Source organism: Pleurodeles waltl, chromosome 8 (assembly GCF_031143425.1).
Source record: "Pleurodeles waltl isolate 20211129_DDA chromosome 8, aPleWal1.hap1.20221129, whole genome shotgun sequence".
NCBI lineage: Eukaryota > Metazoa > Chordata > Amphibia > Caudata > Salamandridae > Pleurodeles > Pleurodeles waltl.
In genome coordinates this window covers 712,006,465-712,024,538 of record NC_090447.1, presented here as the reverse complement: position 1 = coordinate 712,024,538, position 18,074 = coordinate 712,006,465, and the positions used below count along the sequence as shown (strand labels likewise).

General features: G+C 47.3%; 1 protein-coding gene across 4 annotated transcripts in view; it reads right to left on the bottom strand.

Moving 5' to 3' along the window:
- TBC1D23 (TBC1 domain family member 23) overlaps positions 1 to 18,074 on the bottom strand; it is a 552,903-nt gene that overhangs the window by 318,496 nt on the left and 216,333 nt on the right. For all 4 annotated transcript variants that reach the window (XM_069204869.1, XM_069204866.1, XM_069204868.1 and 1 more), the window contains exon 10: positions 17,443 to 17,535. In XM_069204869.1, coding sequence (XP_069060970.1) covers positions 17,443 to 17,535 — 93 coding nt within the window. The remainder of the gene's footprint in view (positions 1 to 17,442; positions 17,536 to 18,074) is intronic.

Genomic DNA, 18,074 nt, shown 5'->3' with positions numbered 1-18,074 from the left:
ACAGGTACCTGCACTCTACCATAGGGGTGACTTATAGTGACCTGGTGTAGTGACTTGTAGTGAAAACGGGTGCATGTACCAGTTTCACACAGGCTGCAATGGCAGGCCTGCAAAACCCTTTGCATGGGCTCCCTTTGGGTGGCAGAATAACTGCTGCAGCCCATAGGGATCCCCTGGAATCCCAATGCCCTGGGTACCTAGGTACCATATACTAGAAACTTACATGGAGGGACGAATATGTCAATTGTGGGAAGAAAAATGTACAATTTAGAGGAGAGGGCAAAACTACTGGGGTCCTGGTTAGCAGGAACCCAGTAGACACAGCCAAACATACTGACAACAGGCAGAAAATGGGGGTACCATGTGTAGGAAGTTGGATCTGTATTTATTGTTTCAAAGTAAGAAATAGTGTGCACAGAGTCCAATGGTTCCCCTTAGAGGTAAGATAGTGGCAAAATTAGATAATTCTAATGCTCTATTTTGTGGTAGTGTGGTCGAGCAGTAGACTTATCAGAGGGTAGTGTTAAGCATTTGTTGTACACACACAGGCAATAAATGCGCTGGAGTTCGGTTCCTTCAGGTCCTGCCGGCTGCGGGTGCAGTGTTGGTTCCAGGCGTCGGGTCCCTTGTAACAGGCAGTTGCGGTCAGGGGGAGCCTCTGGATTCTCTCTGCAGGCATCTCTATGGGGGCTCAGGGGGGTCGTCTCTGGTTACTCACGGGCTCGCAGTCGTCGGGGAGTCCTCCCTGAGGTGCTGGTTCTCTGAATCTCGAGCCAGGGGCATCTGTGCAGAGTGAGAAGTCTCACGCTACCGGCGGGAAACGAACAGTCTTGGAAAGTTGCTTCTTTGTTGCAAAGAAGTAGCTGGTTTTGAACTGGGCCGCTGTTCACAGGAGTTTCTTGGTCCTTTAGTCCAGGGCAGTCCTCTCAGAGGTCGCTGGTCCCTGTCGGATGTGTCACTAGTTGCAGGTTTTCGAAGTTGGAGACAGGCCGGTAGGATTGGGGCCAAAGCAGTTCTCGTCTTCCTCCTTCTCTACAGGCTTGTAGGTCAGCAGACCTTATTTCTTCAGGTTGCAGGAATCTGATTTCCTGGGATCTGGGGTGCCCCTAAGTACTAAATTTAGGAGGGTGTTTAGGTCTGGGAGGGCAGTAGCCAATGGCTACTCCCTTTTTGTGCATCCTCCCTGTGGAGAGGGTGGGGCACATCCCTAATCCTATTGGGGGAATCCTCCAAACTCAAGATGGAGGATTTCTAAAGGCAGGGCTCACCTCAGCTCAGGACACCTTAGGGGTTGTCCTGAATGGTGGGTGACTCCTCCTTGTTTTTCTCATTACATCCTCCAGCCTTGCCACCAAAAGTGGGGGCAGTGGCCGGAGGGGCGGGTATCTCCACTAGCTGGGATGTCCTGGGGCGCTGTAACAAAAGGAGTGAGCCTTTGAGGCTTACCGCCAGGTGTTACAGTTCCTGCAGGGGGAGTTAAGAAGCACCTCCACCCTGTACAGGCTTTGTTCCTGCCCACAGACTGGCAAAGGCACTCTCTCCTTGTGGCCAGCAACATGTCTGGTGTGTGGCAGGCTGGCAGAAACTGGTCAGCCTACAGTAAAGGTCGGGTTGGTATTCAGGGGTCATCTCTAAGATGCCCTCTGGGTGTATGTTGCAATAAATTGCACACTGACATCAGTGTGCATTTATTGTGCTGCGAAGTTTGATACCAAACTTCCCAGATTTTAGTGTAGCCATTATGGGCCTGTGGAGTTCGTATTTGACAAATTCCCAGACCATATACCCTTATGGCTACCATGCACTTACAATGTCTAAGGTTTTGCTTAGACACTGTAGGGGCATAGTGCTCATGCACATATGCCCTCACCTATGGTATAGTGCACCCTGCCTTAGGGCTGCAAGGTCTGATAGAGGGGTGACTTACCTATGCCGCAGGCAGTGTGAGGTTGGCATGGCACTCTGAGGGGAGTGCCATGTCGACTTAGTCATTTTCTCCCCACCAGCCAAACAAGCTGTGAGGCAGAGTGCATGTGCTGAATGAGGGGTCCCCAGGGTGGCATAAGACATGCTGCAGCCCTTAGATGCCTTCCCTGGCATCAGGGCCCTTGGTGCCAGGGGTACCAGTTACAAGGGACTTACCTGAGTGCCAGGGTTGTGCCAATTGTGGAGACAGAGGTACAGTTTAGGGAAAGAACACTGGTGCTGGGGCCTGGTTAGCAGGGTCCCAGCACACTTTCAATCAAAACGTAGCATCAGCAAAGGCAAAAAGTTAGGGGGTAACCATGCCAAGGAGGCATTTCCTTACACCATGCCAAGAAAGAAGGTACTTTCCTACACCCAGTGTCTGAGAGGTCCCCACCAAAAGAGTCATCTTTGGCATCAGAGTCATTAAGTTATTTCTCGGTGTTTGAGATAGTCGTTGGTTCAATGATAGCCGCAGCAGTCTGCAGTGCGCGGTGCTGCTCCTGGATGATCTGCTCTAACTCCGGACCATGACCTAGTCGCACACAGGATATTTCACAATCTTAGCGGTTGCTACGCCTGTGAGGCTTTGGATTCCACTGCTCCTCTGCTCTCTCGTTGACTCTTGTTGGTTGACCAATCCTGCGAACTCCAGACACTCCCATGTAGCCTCTGGGGTGTAAATAAAGCATGTCTTTCCCTGAGCTACAATTCGCAGTCTCACAGGGAAGAGGAGGGAGTATGTCAGGCCAAGTGCCCGCAACTTGCGTTTCACGAATAAGAAGAAACCCCTCCGTCTTTGCATAGCAATGTTGTAGTCCGGAAATATGATTACGTTCTTTTCGGATGCCATCTCCTCCAGTTCAGGGGACCCCCAAGGCAGCAGTCTCTCTAGCGCCCCCCAGCACCACTGCCGTCTCTCAGGCCCTGCACAAGGGAGCAACCAAGTGAGGGGAATCAGGCAAGAGTCAGGCTCAGGTTGCTGCAGGAGTGGCCTGATAAGCCACGGCCGACAGCCCAGTCGTTGGGGGTCCTCCCTGCTGTCTGCACCTGAAGAGGGGGGGGAGGGGGTCAGGGGTTGGAGGCACAAGGCCCATGCCGGAACCCAGGGGCGTCCCGACTAGGCCTCAGAACTCAGGCCTTCCCCGGGTCTGTACCCTCCACACACCGCTGTTCCCCACCCAGGGGTCCACTCACTGTTCAAGGGCCACCGCCGACCGCAGGGCCTAGTCGGGACCGTGTCCAGCCACATTTGCCTGCAGGCCACCCGGCATGGCACTCAGCATTTTGCTCCCCATCCACTTGGGCCTAGGCAGCGCCGTCCCACTCACCCAGCAGTCACTCCCAGCACTCCCAGTCAACGCCGATCAGGTCTGCTGTGCCCGTCATCGACACTGCAGCGCCCAGCCTCCTGTCTTCCCTTGGATAAATGACTGATTATCAGTGCTTCGCCACTAAGCCTCTCTAGTCTGCAACCGCCATCTTGGCTGGTCAAGCCACGCCCCTAAGGAGAGTCAACATCATGACATACATAACCAACTGCTGAGCTGTCCAGCAACCATCATGAATTCACTTTTATACACTATTGCAACATACATTGAAGAAAAAAGATTAAAAGAACAATCAAGCGATAAACGATGTTTAAAATCTGAAACATTTTTATCACCATGGAAGGCAAACCCCATCTACGGTTCCGTAGCCAACGCTAAAGGTAATGCAGTCATTGGTGCCCAAGAGTCTCTAGGGAGGGAGGGAGGCTCTTGGCAGTTCTTTTGCATAGGTCTCTAATTGGTCCTTACAGTAAGAAATCTCTCTGAACCAGTCTTTTAATATTGGAGATGTCCCCCCCCCCCCCCCCCCAGTGAATAGCTACCCGTCACTTTGCTAGCAAAAGAGCAATTGCAACTAGCGTACAGTTGGCAAGTTGTAAAGACCAAACATATCCCAGTAAGCATGTGCGGAGGTCACAGGGGATATGCTCCAGCGCTACGGCCATCAGTGTTTGTGTGATTTGTTCCCAATGCTGGAGGATCTTGGAGCACTGCCAGGCTAAGTGTAAAAAGTATGCCCCAGGACTACCACATCTTTCACAACTGCACTCTCATCTAAGCCCATATCTGAACAATTGTAAAGGGGTGCAACACATCTGCTGTAAATATCTGAAATAGACAATAGGCAGGTTGCCATTAGAGGTAAGCTGTCTAGTCAGGGCACAACAGAATGTCCACTCTGATTCGGTTAGTGGAGTGTCCAATATCACATTCCACCTGTCCAACAGACTGCCTGCGGTCCTGGCCTCATAACCCTGCGCTGCCTCATACAGTAAACTAATAAGGCCTGTGCAGGTGGACCTGGTCAGCAGGGTCTGAAGTGATCTTAAACTGAGGGCGGCCTGTAGGAAGGAGTGGTAATGCTCCCAGCCTCATATAGTTGAAGTGCAAAAGGGGCGTTGTGCAACACACCTGTTTCAGGTCCTCAAGGGCAATGAAACAACCTTCTGGATAAACATCCCTGATCACCCTGAGTCCCGCCGCCAAAGACAGGGACAGCACCTTCGGCTCCTGGCTGACGAACAGAGCAGTGTGATGCACCACCTTGTAGCTCTGTAGCATAAATCGGTCTTTTTTAGTGTGTTTGCTCAGTGCCTGCAGGGCCCAAAAGTACAGTTAAGGGTAGTAATGCCACCCAGTAATGTCTCTAGCTGCCCATGCATGAGCAGCAACGAGGGCGGTATAGGATAAGCATCTGCATTTTCGATCGCCAGATGTGGGGTGTATTGTTAGGCATGTACCCAGTAGTGCGCATGTTGAGCTTGAGTGCATAGACAGTAGAGGCGAGTCTGGAGAGTTAAACCCACACTGGTCAAAAGGCAGCGTGAGTTGATGCCATGCTATTCGCGGCCCAGACCAGCAAGAGCAAAATGGATTGAAACGTTTTAAAGAATGCCTGTGTAAGTGGCAGTGGTATGTATATTAATGAACCAGTATAGAAGTTGGGGCAGTAACACCATCTTTAACATTGCTATCTGATCCGCTAAGGATAGAGGTAATCTCAACCACCTTCTGATGCGGTCTATTTTGGAAATCGTTCTGCCACAAATATATCTAATGACTAGATCCGGGTCTTTGGGTACCCAAATACTGAGGTATTTATTCAGGTCTGAGCTCCACTGTAGAGGGAACTCCAATAGGAATTGCGTAGTGCTAGCAGTGAGGGGTAAGACAAATGATTTCCTCGAATTGATGCTCAGTCCCCAGTGTTGCTCAAATCGCAGATATTCACATATGGGCGGGGACAGATTGACCTCTGGGTTGCAGATATATATAGCACCATATAGTCGGCATATAACAAAATAGCCAATGGCCAAAGACGAAACAGTAAGGCTGCCTTTGCATGCCGCTGCCTGACCACACAGGAGAGGGGTTCCAGAGCAAGGGCAAAGAGGACCGGTGACAGAAGGCTTCCCCGCTGCGTGCCTCTGGAGAGCTGGATACGGTCAGGGGTGAGGCCATTAACACGCACATGGGCAGTTGGTGCCGTATATAGCAATGAATACAGCCAAGGAAAGCAGGGGGAATTCCCAAGCGCTGTAAGACTGTAAACATGTAGGGCCAAGCAAAGGAGTCGACCCCTTTGTGGCGTCTAGTAGAAGTGCGATTGTCTACAGGGAAGGGTCTCATTAATGCAGTACAGTGTAGATCGTACGAAGGTGGTGCGTGGTTGAAAGGGCAGGAAAAAAACCTGCCTGGTCTGGCTGGACCATATTGGTGACTAAGGGTTGAAGTTTGTTTGTTAGTAGTTTAGCGCAAATTTTGGTGTCAGTGTTGATGAGAGGTAGCGGACGGTAGGAGTCACATTGCTCAGGCGGTTTATCGGGTTTAAGTAATGCGATGGTAAGTGCCTCTCTAAGGGATGGGGCAGCTGTTGGGCTTCCTCAAACATGACCTATAGATAGGGTGAGAGCAGATCCGCATATTCCTTATAGAACTCACTCCGGGGTTCATCCAACCCCTTGGCCTTGCCATTTGGCAGGCCATAAATTACCTTCCTAATGTCCTCCACTGTAAAGAGCTGAGTGAGATATTCCCTTCAACCGGGGGATAGCCGGGCCAGGGCAACACCGTCCAGATATCACGCTGTCTTCGGCATCCAACGACCACTGGAAACCATACAGGTCTGCATAAAATTCACAGAATCCCGCCAGGATGGACTGAAAGTCCAAGCACAGCGCGTCGTCAGATTTACTAATTTGCATGACCTGAGAGTTTGCCCCGGGCCGCCAAAGCCTGGATGCCAGCACAAAATCCTACCGGCCTCCCTCGCCATATGCATGGGCCACCTGACTTTGAGACAAGTGGCGCACTTCTTTCTCCGCATCTCATTATATTCAGTTACCAATTCTCAAATGGCCGTCAGAGTACCAAATGTCAGGCACTGCTCGCAGTTCTGATCAAGCATCTGAATCTTGTCCTCTGTTGTCTGCAAGTGGGCTTGAATATCCTTCAGGATACCTGCCTATGCCCCAGTGCAGATCCCCCTAGTGGTGGCCTTAAAGGCCCCCCATAATGTGCCTGCTTTTTTTCAACCTGCTTTTTTTTAAACAGAAAGAATTCTGTTATAGCCTTACAGATATCCGCCCAGAACGCTACATCCAGTAAAGCTAAGGGTTGCAGCCATCAGCAAAATTGTGCAGGAAAGTGGGTGGGAATAGTCAGTGTTAAGCGTACTTGCGCATGATCATCAGATAGTGTTCTAGAAAGGTATTGAACTTCCCCAACCGAGTTCAGAACCTCCCTGTTTGCCAACCAGTAGTCTAATCGAGACCTGGTGCCATGAATTTATGATGTCAAAGTGCCTTCCCGCATCCCCAGGTGCCAGAAGCACCGCACATCCATTATTCCAAATTCCAGTATGCTGACTCTCATAACTTGGGCCGCCCATTTACTCTGTTCGTCTTTCATAATCAATCTGTCAAGCAGAGGATCAAGGCATACGTTAAAATCACCTCCCCATAGGAAGGGTGCAGGAGGTAGGTCATTCACCTGTCACCACAGTAGTGCAAAGAAGTCAGGATCATCTATATTCGGACCATAGGTTTTGAGCATGGTGACCACTGTACCACACAGGCAACCCTGGGCTACCACATAGCATCCATGGGCATCTGTCTCAGAATGGGCAGGCTTGAATGGCATGCCCCTCTTAATTAGAACACACTCCCCCCCTCCCCCCCCCCCACCCGAGCGTATGTGAAGCAGTTAGAGGCAATACGGAAGCCTTCCCACCGCGCACCTACCACATTAGCTGCATGGTCCGACAAGTGTGTTTCCAGAATAAAGGCGATATGCTTGTGGTGCCGGTCTAAGAATGCCAGGACCTGCCTTGTTTTTTGGGGGGTTATTTCAACCTCGTACGTTCCACGATAGAAGGGTAAGGGAAGCCTAATTATGGTTAATGTTATCCTGCATAATGTCAATTGAGCAACTTTAGAGTGTGACAGCAGTAAGAAGAAGAGCTCAGCAAGGCATGAATTAACCACATCATGCAAGCAAACATAGCCAAACCCCCAAGTCCCTGCTCCCTTCCACTTCATCAACCCAAATTTGCTAAAGACATGTCCCCAGAAACAGAGCCAGACTCGTGGTAACACAGAACAAACAGTTCCCCAAGAAACAGAAAAAGCACACTGTACAACCACAGCTATATGGGTTCTCCCAGGAGGCGAGGATGGGCAGGTAGAGATCTGGTAAACCTCCAGGTGACCATAGGTGATCCGGGATCTACCCTATCCCATATCCCTGCAGATGATATTAAGAGACGTGCAGGACAATGTCTCCAAACTTTTTATGTGTTATTGCGTTGTACAGTAGGAGATATAATCACAGTTCCTACTTCATCACTACACCCACCCCCCCACATGCCCTCATACAAGTCAAACAGTTTTAGCTGTTGGAGTGGGGTGGCCAATTCCTCAAAAAATCTAAGGCTGCTTGAAGTGTTGATAATGCCTTTGGCCCATCTTTCGGATCAATACGCAGTCATGCCAGGTACAGCACCGCATATCCCATGCCAGCCTGCTGCAGCTTTCTCTTTACCGGTAGAAACTTGCGTTGTCCAGCGTGGCTAACCGTGGTGAAATTCAGAAAAAATACAAGTTCACTGCCCAGATATTTGATCGTTTTTTGTTCACTGGCCAGGCGAAACACCACTTTGTGGTAATTCACAGTAGACGTATGATGACTTAGCGTGGAGGGGCCTCCTGAGGCGTCCTCGCCGCCAGGGACCTGTGGGCTTGCTCCACAATTAGCATCTTGGAGAGTTGATTAATTGATTAGTGCCAAAAACCTCACAGAGTAATTGTTCTACAAAGAGCTCCATCTTACCTATATTTGTGGAGACTCTGAGGCCGAGAACGCGTATTCTGTTTTTCGAGATCTAGCTTCCAAGTCTTCATTTTTAACCTGTATGAGTGCAATCAACTTTTCCATACTGAGGCAGACTTCTCTCGTAGTCTTGAGTGTACCTTCAGTTGTCGATAATCATTGTTCCGCTTCAATTATCCGAGCTCCTTGTTTATCAAGCTTAGTTGCTATATGATTCACCCTGAGATTCAGGTTGTTGATCATGCTGTCAATTGACTGGGGCCTCTGCTGCATTGCCAATACTGTGGACTCCAATGATGTTCCCCCTTGCGATGGTCCCTCCTGTTCAGAATCCAAAACCGCCTCTTGTGGAGGACGGTGTTCGCTTTTAGTCTCAAAGGCGAGGTGAGGTGGGATTGGTGCTTCTCTGCCTTTCCCTTAAGAGGACGTGGTCTGTCCATGCCAGCCAGAGGTATAAACACGGGGTGTTGGAGGCACAAGGTACAGCAGGTCAGAGCAGTGCAACAGCTAGTGAGTTAAAAGGCTCATCTCAGCACACACCTCTCGCATAGGCATCTTTAGCAGACTTCATGCAGTGCAGCATCACCTTTATGGAAGTTGTTATGGGCACATAATGCCAAGCAGGCAGCAAGTGTATCTAACCTGTGTGCAGGTCGTCTGAGAAGCACACTATATCACCATTAAACACAAGCCATGATCATCTCTTAACACGCAGAGTTCTCAGCAAGTTAGTTAGTCTAAGGTAGGAAAGCGCATGGTCCGAACAGGGTGGCGCTGTTGCTGGCGGTATAACACAGGCTTTTTTAATGGCATTCATTTAGTTAACACGCCGCCACTGGGGCCTCTCAGCAAGTTGTCGCAGTGGGGACCGCACAGTGCTCAGTGAGCAGGAGTCTCCAGTTAGGCGGGCCTGGAGCTCTCAGCAATACAACGTGCCGCAGCCGAGTAGCATGCGGATATCAGGCAGCACACAGGGAGCCCAGACTCTGATCATGGAGGCAGGGCTCTCGCGCCATGGCCCGTCTTCACGACTTCTCTCCCAGAGGCCACACCAATCCCTGCAGCAGCATCCAGGCCTCACATTCTGGGCCTGCTTGGCAGTTCCTCCGCAGCCCACAGTTCTCCGCCCCTGCAGCTCACCAATCAGGTCCTCAGAAAAAATTATCAGGACGGGCAATTCCGCCGCAGCTGCTATGTCTTCAGGATCTTTATCGCTGGCAATCTCAGGCAGGGCAGCACTTCTTGTATCGCGGCACTGCCATGCTGCAAGGCCACAACAGCAGCGAGGTGTGCCAGCAGTCCCACGGCCTCCCAGAGAGAACTTGTTTCGCCCACCTCAGTATCACCACTTTATCGGGTCATCGCCAATGCAGGGCACAGCTTTCCCAGCTGGGATAGGTTCATAACTGCAGAATCTTGAGAGGATATTTCATCCGGATCCAAAGAGCTGCGCTACGGTGGGGCCATCTTGTGTCTGGTTCTCTAGTGCCTCCCCGTGCCTACTTATCTCATAACGATTTCTTCGCCTGAACTTATTTTCTGTGCACTGAAACAAATAGTATTAGGGCATCTTTGCTCCAATACACAGAAACACTTATGTCAGCAGTCGCTGAAGAGTCCTAGAGCCATGGCCATCTTTTAAAACAGCCACATGTGACACATTTGCATGCAATTAATCATTTACCCAGATAGTGGCTATAGAGGAAATCGGATTTAAATCTATCCACCGTGAGACAATCCTGGATACCCATGGTATCAAATGTAGCATGTGGGATATATGTAGAGCATACAGTCATCACAAAGCATCAAGGGACTAGTACCAGAAAAAAGGGAAAAGAAAAGCCCAAAGGAGCTAATAAAATAAGTGAATTTTAGGGCCTCTAAGAAAGGTAACACAACTAGCAGACTAATCCAGAGCAATGCGGATGAAAAGGCTCAATCGTCTAATGAGTGTCGGTTTAAAGTAGGGTACTATCAGTAGCTGTGCTTCTGAAGTGGAAGTGCAGGAGTCGGAGAAGGCCATTGTGGGGAGTCCTGGATGGAAACCATTTTGGCTTGAGCCTTAAAAATAACTGGTGGACCATTCACAAAGCCTTATGCTGGATCCTTTCTGAGACAGGAAGCCGGTGAAGATTCTAGTGTGTGTCCAAGATATAGTCAGATTTACACTAAGATGCTTTTACAACCTATTTTCCGTGTGAAGGTGTGAAAGTATAAATGGAAACATTTACTTTAACACCGTTCAATTCTTCTGGATTCTTAAAAACAAATGTAATGATATCTTCAATGGTCACTTTTCTGTTTCTGATTTGAGTCCAGGACTTGTATCCGTTATTGCAGCTAAACAAATGAATTAAAAGATTCCGCTTATTTTGGCATTTTCAGGCCTTATGCTGCTGGGTGTTGTGGTGCAATAGCAAATACATTAACCTCAGAAACCTGTGTTTGACCTCATGGCCACAAGTTCAAATCCCTTTGGGTCCTCTCAGCATTTCTTCATTTCAAAGCGATTACATTGAATACCATTGAGTTGAGTAACAAACACCTGTCATTCAGCGCCAAGATGACCCCAGGGGTGAACAAGCTTTATTATAGAAATCATATGTTTGTGGTATGTTAAACAAGTAGACTATGATATTTTAGTCCACATCTTCCTTTGCTGAGACACATTGCTCAAAAGCAGCTGAAATCTCCTGTATTAATACCTTGTCATAGTATGTTGATGCTCTGGGCAATTTAAGTTGATGGCTAAGTATTGTTGAGCTAAAAAATGAGGACCTTGAGTAGTCTGTTAGATGACCCGGAAAACCCAGACACTGTTACGATTCCACATTTTGCACCTGTGCCACTTTTGCAATGTTACCCATCGTTAGGCTGCAAAATCGTTATTGGTGTTGTTTTTTGGGAGCTTTATATTTGATACAAATTAATCTAGTCACAACCAATGCAATAATCGGGTAAACCTCTCTAGTTTCTCTTCTACTGCCATTATTGCTACTTTTATCTATCACATTCAGATTTTGGATGGGCACAGACTTATGTTCTCTTCCAGAGTCCTCGATCTCTCTACTGTTCTCTGTAACTTGCTCCCTCCTACACTTCATATCCAGGGCTAAAAGAAATAGATACTCACTATTTTTGTGTGTCATTTAAAAAAAATGTTCATTATATTTTTAGTAACAGTGAGGCTTGTCATCACAATTAAAATTCCGTAGAACAACAATATGACCATTAAAGGGATTCAATTTGTCATAACTAACCCCCCTAAATTCCCTCAAACATGGATCTTCAACGAAGCCCATGTGTCCATTCCTCTCCCATAACAAGATTGTCACCCTTCAGCTATCTCTCATGCAGTATCACGGGTCATCTTCTGCACCTCGTCAAGGGCCCCATATTTTTCCATATTTACACAGGCAGCGGCGAACCCCTTAGAACACTTCTTAGCTTAGGAGCTCTTGTAACCTCTGTGGTCTTTCTTGGCTACATCCTTCAATGTACAATGGAGTGAGTAGCGAAGGCTGTTTTTTAATTCTGCAACTCGGAATATGACATCAGAATTGTCCAATTTAAAAGTAGGGTGGAGAGTCACTGTGCATTTCATCCACAGTGTCCTTCCTTCAAGGACGCACGTTGTCTGACTGAGTTCTCTAACACTGCCAGCATTCAGGCATTGTGTTTTCTGTTGGGATGAGCCCCTGCAGATGTTTTCCCAGGTCCAGTTACACACAACTTTAATCCTGTTTACCACTGGATGCAGTCTACAGGCGAATATATTGCTTGCAGTGTGCAACTCATCAAGCAGAATCCCCTTGCCCCCAACATGTCTCATATTCTTCAATGCTTTTATGTTCCAAGGCTCTAGAGCTCATCATGTAGAAGCCTTGATGGGCGCTGGCAGAATGGTACCCACCATCTTCTTCTGACACCATGGCCAAGAAGGTATTCAATCTCTGTGTATAATAATAATCACTAACCTCATCCCAGAGTGATCTGTGTGCCTTGCCTTGTTTACCTCACAGCACGCATGCTGTTATTCAAGGACCTTTGCAGGCTTCCTAAAGCCACATGACGAGTCCAGTGGTGAAAATCTCACAATAAGTTTACATTCATGTAGGTGACGATCATGCAGGCCAGCACTACATCTGACAGAAAGATTAGCACATTTTGAAGATCAAAGAACACTTGTTATCAGTGTGCATGACTTCAAAAACATTCAATTTATTCAACGCTTAAAGAAGCAGGGAAAGGGATTAAATCTACAAGAAAGTAGTCATGGTGGTTTGCTTAGTTAAATTTAGCCTGAATCACAAGACTGAGGCCCAGATTATAGCAGGGTTATAAAATGATATATGCTCGGGGACCACGACCTCTGATTATTCCTATGCTTGATACGAGGCCACAGTGGGAAGGTTTTATTAGTCCTCCACTGATGACAGCAGCAACAAAACAATTATGCTTTGATTTCAAGAGGCCCATGAATTCTACTGGGCCCGGTAATAATAAAAACTAGGCCCACTGGAACTATGAGGTGTGAGCAGTCTAAATCTGTGTGTAAATCACCAGGGGAAAACATGGTAAATTGTCACAAAAAAACATTCCTGCATGTTACTCACCAAAAAACTGCAATCTCTGCTACATTTCCACTCCCGGAATTACAGGGACCCCTGGAAAGAGTAATCCTGGTGTGGAAAGTATTGGGTATTATTCAGAGGCACAAGTGACAACCTATAGTTTCCATAGCACCAGGTGTGGTGGTGTGGTGATTCTAGTCCTATCCCCGTGTATTTTAAATGCTACATAACATTTTTAGAAAAAATGCCCTAGGCAAAGAATTAGGTGTTGCAATATTAAGACTAAGCTTAACAACTGCAGCGGGGAAAAGAGTAGGTAAGGTACGAAACATTGTAAAAGCAAGGCAAAGGCCACACCTGTTGACTAAAAACCTTCACTACTACTTTCCAGCATTTGAAGGGTTTATTTTAGGACCTAACTCTTGAATGCAGAAGGAGAATGGTTCGGTCTTGGAGAATAAATGGGCATTCCAAGGCAGCATGAAACCTAATTCATGAGGCAGGACACCTTGAGGTGGCAAGTCGAACTAATAACTGTCAAGGACACAAGGATGTAAAACTGGTAAAACAAAGGTGCAAATATTGTGGGTCTTCCCCCAGGCGTTTCCTTAGTTCATCATTAAAAGAGACTTTAAAAAAGTGTTAGCATAAGCCGAATACTGTTAGGCGCCATTTGCAATCATTGGTGGAATGGGCTCAAAGGAAGACCATGGAAAGAATCAAGATTACTTTTTAATTTAACGAGTCAAATGCACAGGGAGAAAACATGCTTCAGCTGTTTGTTCTAGGACAATAAGTCAGCCCTTCTATGGATGTCCATATAACCCATTAAGATAGACATAGGGTGGCTAAATTTAACGCTTTGAGAAGAGAACCATAAGCAGGTCAATTGTGGAATTTAAATAAAAATTAGCCATAAAGCAATTGCATTAATGATTTAATTCGTGTTTGACACTATTGTTTCAAGTGTGTGGACTATGATACACCTTTTCACTAGGAATACTGATGGGATGCAAGAGGTAGATGATTCATAGAGGTGGACTAGAGTTGGTTTTCAAGCACAAACATAAGTAAATATTGTTTTTTATGCATTATGGTTTAAATCCTTTTGTACTATAGGCAGGCCGCCTTTGAGACTAGGATACTTGACCCTTTCCAAGTTTCACAAGAGGTAAACGACCACCTGTGGTAGATACAGAAAATATGAAAAACTTTGCAGAAACTACAATTGACATCTCTGCAGCTGTGTCAATTTTTGTTTGCACAAGATACTGTATGTGAACCAAAACATTTAGTACTTTACCGTAATGACCGTAAGAGACAGGAAATAATAAGATACTGATTTTAAGAAACTGATTTCCCTGTCATTTTTGAGATTGTTGACTTTGCATTCATCGGAAAGTTGTGAAAAAGTATGGCGAGGAGGGGTCAAGTGGAATTCTTCAAAGGCTGAGGGTGAAGTAGTATTTGAGAGTAGGAACCAAAGTTGTTCAGGGCAAAAATGGAGGAGGATAATAATTCAGAAAAATGAAAAACATTGAGCTTTCTCCCAATCTAGCATCTCTGAAGAGGGTGTACTCTACCCTGAGCAATTATCTTTTTGGCACTAAATTTTCCACAGGCCTCAGAGAGCCTAATTTTCCCAAAATGTTTTCCCATGATTCCAAATAACTACTTAAAAGCATCTGTTCCACTCTGGGCGTAAGTATTTGTGCCAGAGACATCTGCCTATTATGATGCACAATCCAGGCAGAACTTTGTGCAAGTACACTTACAAAAGAAGTACACTATTTCACTGTCCTATAACTTGCATTGTTTTTATTGTTTTACCCAGGACTTCTGAAGAATGGTTAAGATACTTCTAAAATTCTTCTGGGTGCACTATTTATATCTCCTTAACTAATTAATATAAATTCAAGGCACTGCCTCTCTTTAATGCGCAGAGCCAGTGTTTAGAGAGAGTGTGTAGGTGACTGTCCCGTATTGATTTATAGATCATTCTCCTCAGTACAGGATTTGAAAAAGAACATTTAAAAGTTTTTCTCCATAGATTAACGTGACCCTTTGTTGGACCTTGCCCTTTTTACAGGACCATCCCCAAACCTATTGCCTTCCTTCTCCTATTTCTTTCTGACCCTTTGTGTTGACGTTAGGACTTCCGGCACTTTACCAGTGCTAAAATGCATGTGCTATCCCTTCTAAACTTGGTATGATTGGCTTACACTAAATTTGCACATTCACTTTACCTGTAAGGCCCTTGTACAGTGGTATCCCTATACCCAGGGCTTGTAAATTACATGCTACTAGTGGGCCTGCAGCACAGCTTGCCCCACCCACAAAAAGTAACCTTTCAAACCTGTCTCAGGTGTGCCACCACAGAGCCTGCATGTACAGTTTACTGCCACAGGGACCTGGCACCTAAGTTTACTTGCCAGGCCTGAAACTCCCTTTTTACTACATATAAGTCACCCCTAAGTTCGACCCTAGCTAGCCCTATGGGCAGGGTGCTGTGTATGTAAAAGGTAGGACATGTGTCTTTATGTACTACATGTCCTAGTAATGACAAACAGCCTATATGGTTTCTCACTACTATGAATGCCGCCTCTCTCATAGGACTGTATTGGAAATGCCATAAAATATGTGAAAGTGGTATTATCCGATCTATAGGGGTGAGCTAGGCATGTTTACTAAGGTTGTAATGGTAGTGAGCAATGCTGTTTACTGGTGTAGGTGGATTTTATAGAAATGCCACTTTTAAAAAGTGAGCTTTTTTCTGTGTTTATGACTGGTGTTTTGCAGCTTGACTCCAATCCACGTCGGGGGCAGAGTGACTGCTGGGCTTTGTGCATACTTTTCAGACAGCCTATACACAGGGAGGGTGGAGGCGAATACTGAATGGTCTTCCTAGACTGGGAGAGGGAGAGGCGGGACACACCTGCATTTGTAAAGCCTGTACCCTGGCCTCACACAAAGGGCTCATTTACCCCCCACTGATGTCTGGAGCCAGTGCTGGAGGAGAGGGGGCATTCCTGGAACCGGGTAGTGCTGGTTGGAGCCCCACTTTCCCCCTTTTATAGAGGCTGCGCAAAATGAGTATGAAGTACAGGGGATTTTCCCCTCACAATTTTTTTTTTTTTTTTAGACACTGAGTGGACCTGCTGTGTCGCAAGAAGGAACTGCCATCAAAACTAACCTACCGTGACAATAACCTGTGGCCTACTGGGTCACAGGGAGGATTATTGCTTGCCCTAAGGACCCTGATGTGCTGACCCACTGCTGGCTTTACTTTCCCTTGGGTCCTTCACCCAGTGATCTCCAGGGGCTGGGTGGTGTGCCCCCCCCCGTTTGGTGGCAGCGCATGAAGAGTGCTTTATTTTGGCCCCCGGAGAGTGAGGAGCGCTTCACTCTGTTGCTTTCTTTGTAGCACGTGGACAGCGCCGTATGTTACTTCTGTCTTTTTCTAAAGTGCCCGAAGATCGCTTTTTCTTCCCTGAACACCAGCACGAAGAAAGCGCTGTGGTGCCGTGTGCTGGAGTGCTCCCCCCATTCTGGCCCGGGACAAACACAGCGTATATCAAGCGGAGAGGGCTCACGTGGCTCCCTTTCCTGCTGAAGACAAGGTCCAGGGAAGTGAGGAGAGTCTCCGCGGCTGTTTCCCGGCATCCCAGAAGCACGGATGAAGCACTCACTTCTTAGTGCTCCTGGGGCACAGGTGTGCGCTCACCCCAAGGCCCTTCACTGCTGCAGCCCAGACGAAAGCATCTGAGGAGCCAGCCAGCGGCTCCCATCAACAGAAAATCTTACCGGGGCTGAGTGGGCTCCTGTGGGTGCAAGGTACCAGTTAAGAGGGCCCTGGACTTGTTCCCTGGGGCCTGTGCAAGAGGAGGTCGAGCCGCTGGTAGGAATCAGTTGCACCGCATGGTCGTGGACAGCTGGTGCAACAGAGTGAGCGTGGGGACCAGTCTAGGTCTTCTGTGCTGGAAGGGAGAAGCTGCTGGACGAGGCCGCTTATTTTATTTTTTTGGAAGAGGGGGGGGGGGGGGGGGGGGGGTTTGGTGAGATGAGGCACCCAAACAGCAGGGTGCAGGCATCATGGGAGCTGTACTGCAAAAGCGCAGTCCGGAGTGCACGTCCTGATCCCAGCGGGCCCCTGTTAGCTCACTAAACAACCGGGAGAGGATCCTCGACGGAGGTCCCTGCTTCACTGGGGGGCCGACGTGGTTACCGTATTTAAGTAATAGGAATGCTGGAGCGCCTGCCCCTACAGTGGAGGGTGTGGGGTGTGTAATTACTTTATTCACCATAATAGGAGTACAGGGACTCCTACACCGACAGGGGGAACTTTGCAATTGCCGTATGCCCTCTACAGGAAGCATCTGATCTTAGTAAGTATTACCAAGCAAACTAGCAAATCTTTAGCTGCAGTGGCTTCCAGTTCCTGACTGACTGACTGCCAGTGGAATTCGTGGATTACTTTTTACACCACAAAAATAGTATAATGTATTGGTCACTCGTATACTAACCAAGTCCGAATCCAAGTGAAATGCCGTTGACAGGTGTCCAGAGTTGTATTGTTCTGCAGGGCGGCAGTCAACCACAAAAAAACGTACACCCTCCTGCAAGAAACAGAGACACTTTACAATTTCTTCATTAAATTTCTGATACACAGATATATTTATTCAATATCCAATGACCATACTGTACGAGGCTGGCCCTCTATGTAGTCTTCAAAACTAGGCACACTATGCAGGGGGACCAGGCAATCACAACGTTTGTTTCCAGAGGTGAAAATTAGACCATCTAATGCTCCAATTTTTTAGGTAGCTGGTCGAGCAGTTCGGCTAATCCAGGAGATGTGCTAAGTATTTGCTGTACTCACAAATCCAATCATGCACCACACACCTTCAATGAATAACTTGAGACCAGAATTTAGAACAATACTTCAGCCTTTTATATTAATTTTAAGACCAAGATCTTTAAGATACGTTAAGTACTTTTTGAGATATGGCTTTTTAAAGTTTTGATAAAGTTAGTCTTCCTGTGCGTAATTACGAACCATTGGACGCAATAGGCAGTCACTTTTAAAAACGCATTAAAAATTGTACAATTGAGTTACCAGTCTCTTCTCTTGCAGGGTGGTAGCGGTAGTCGGTGG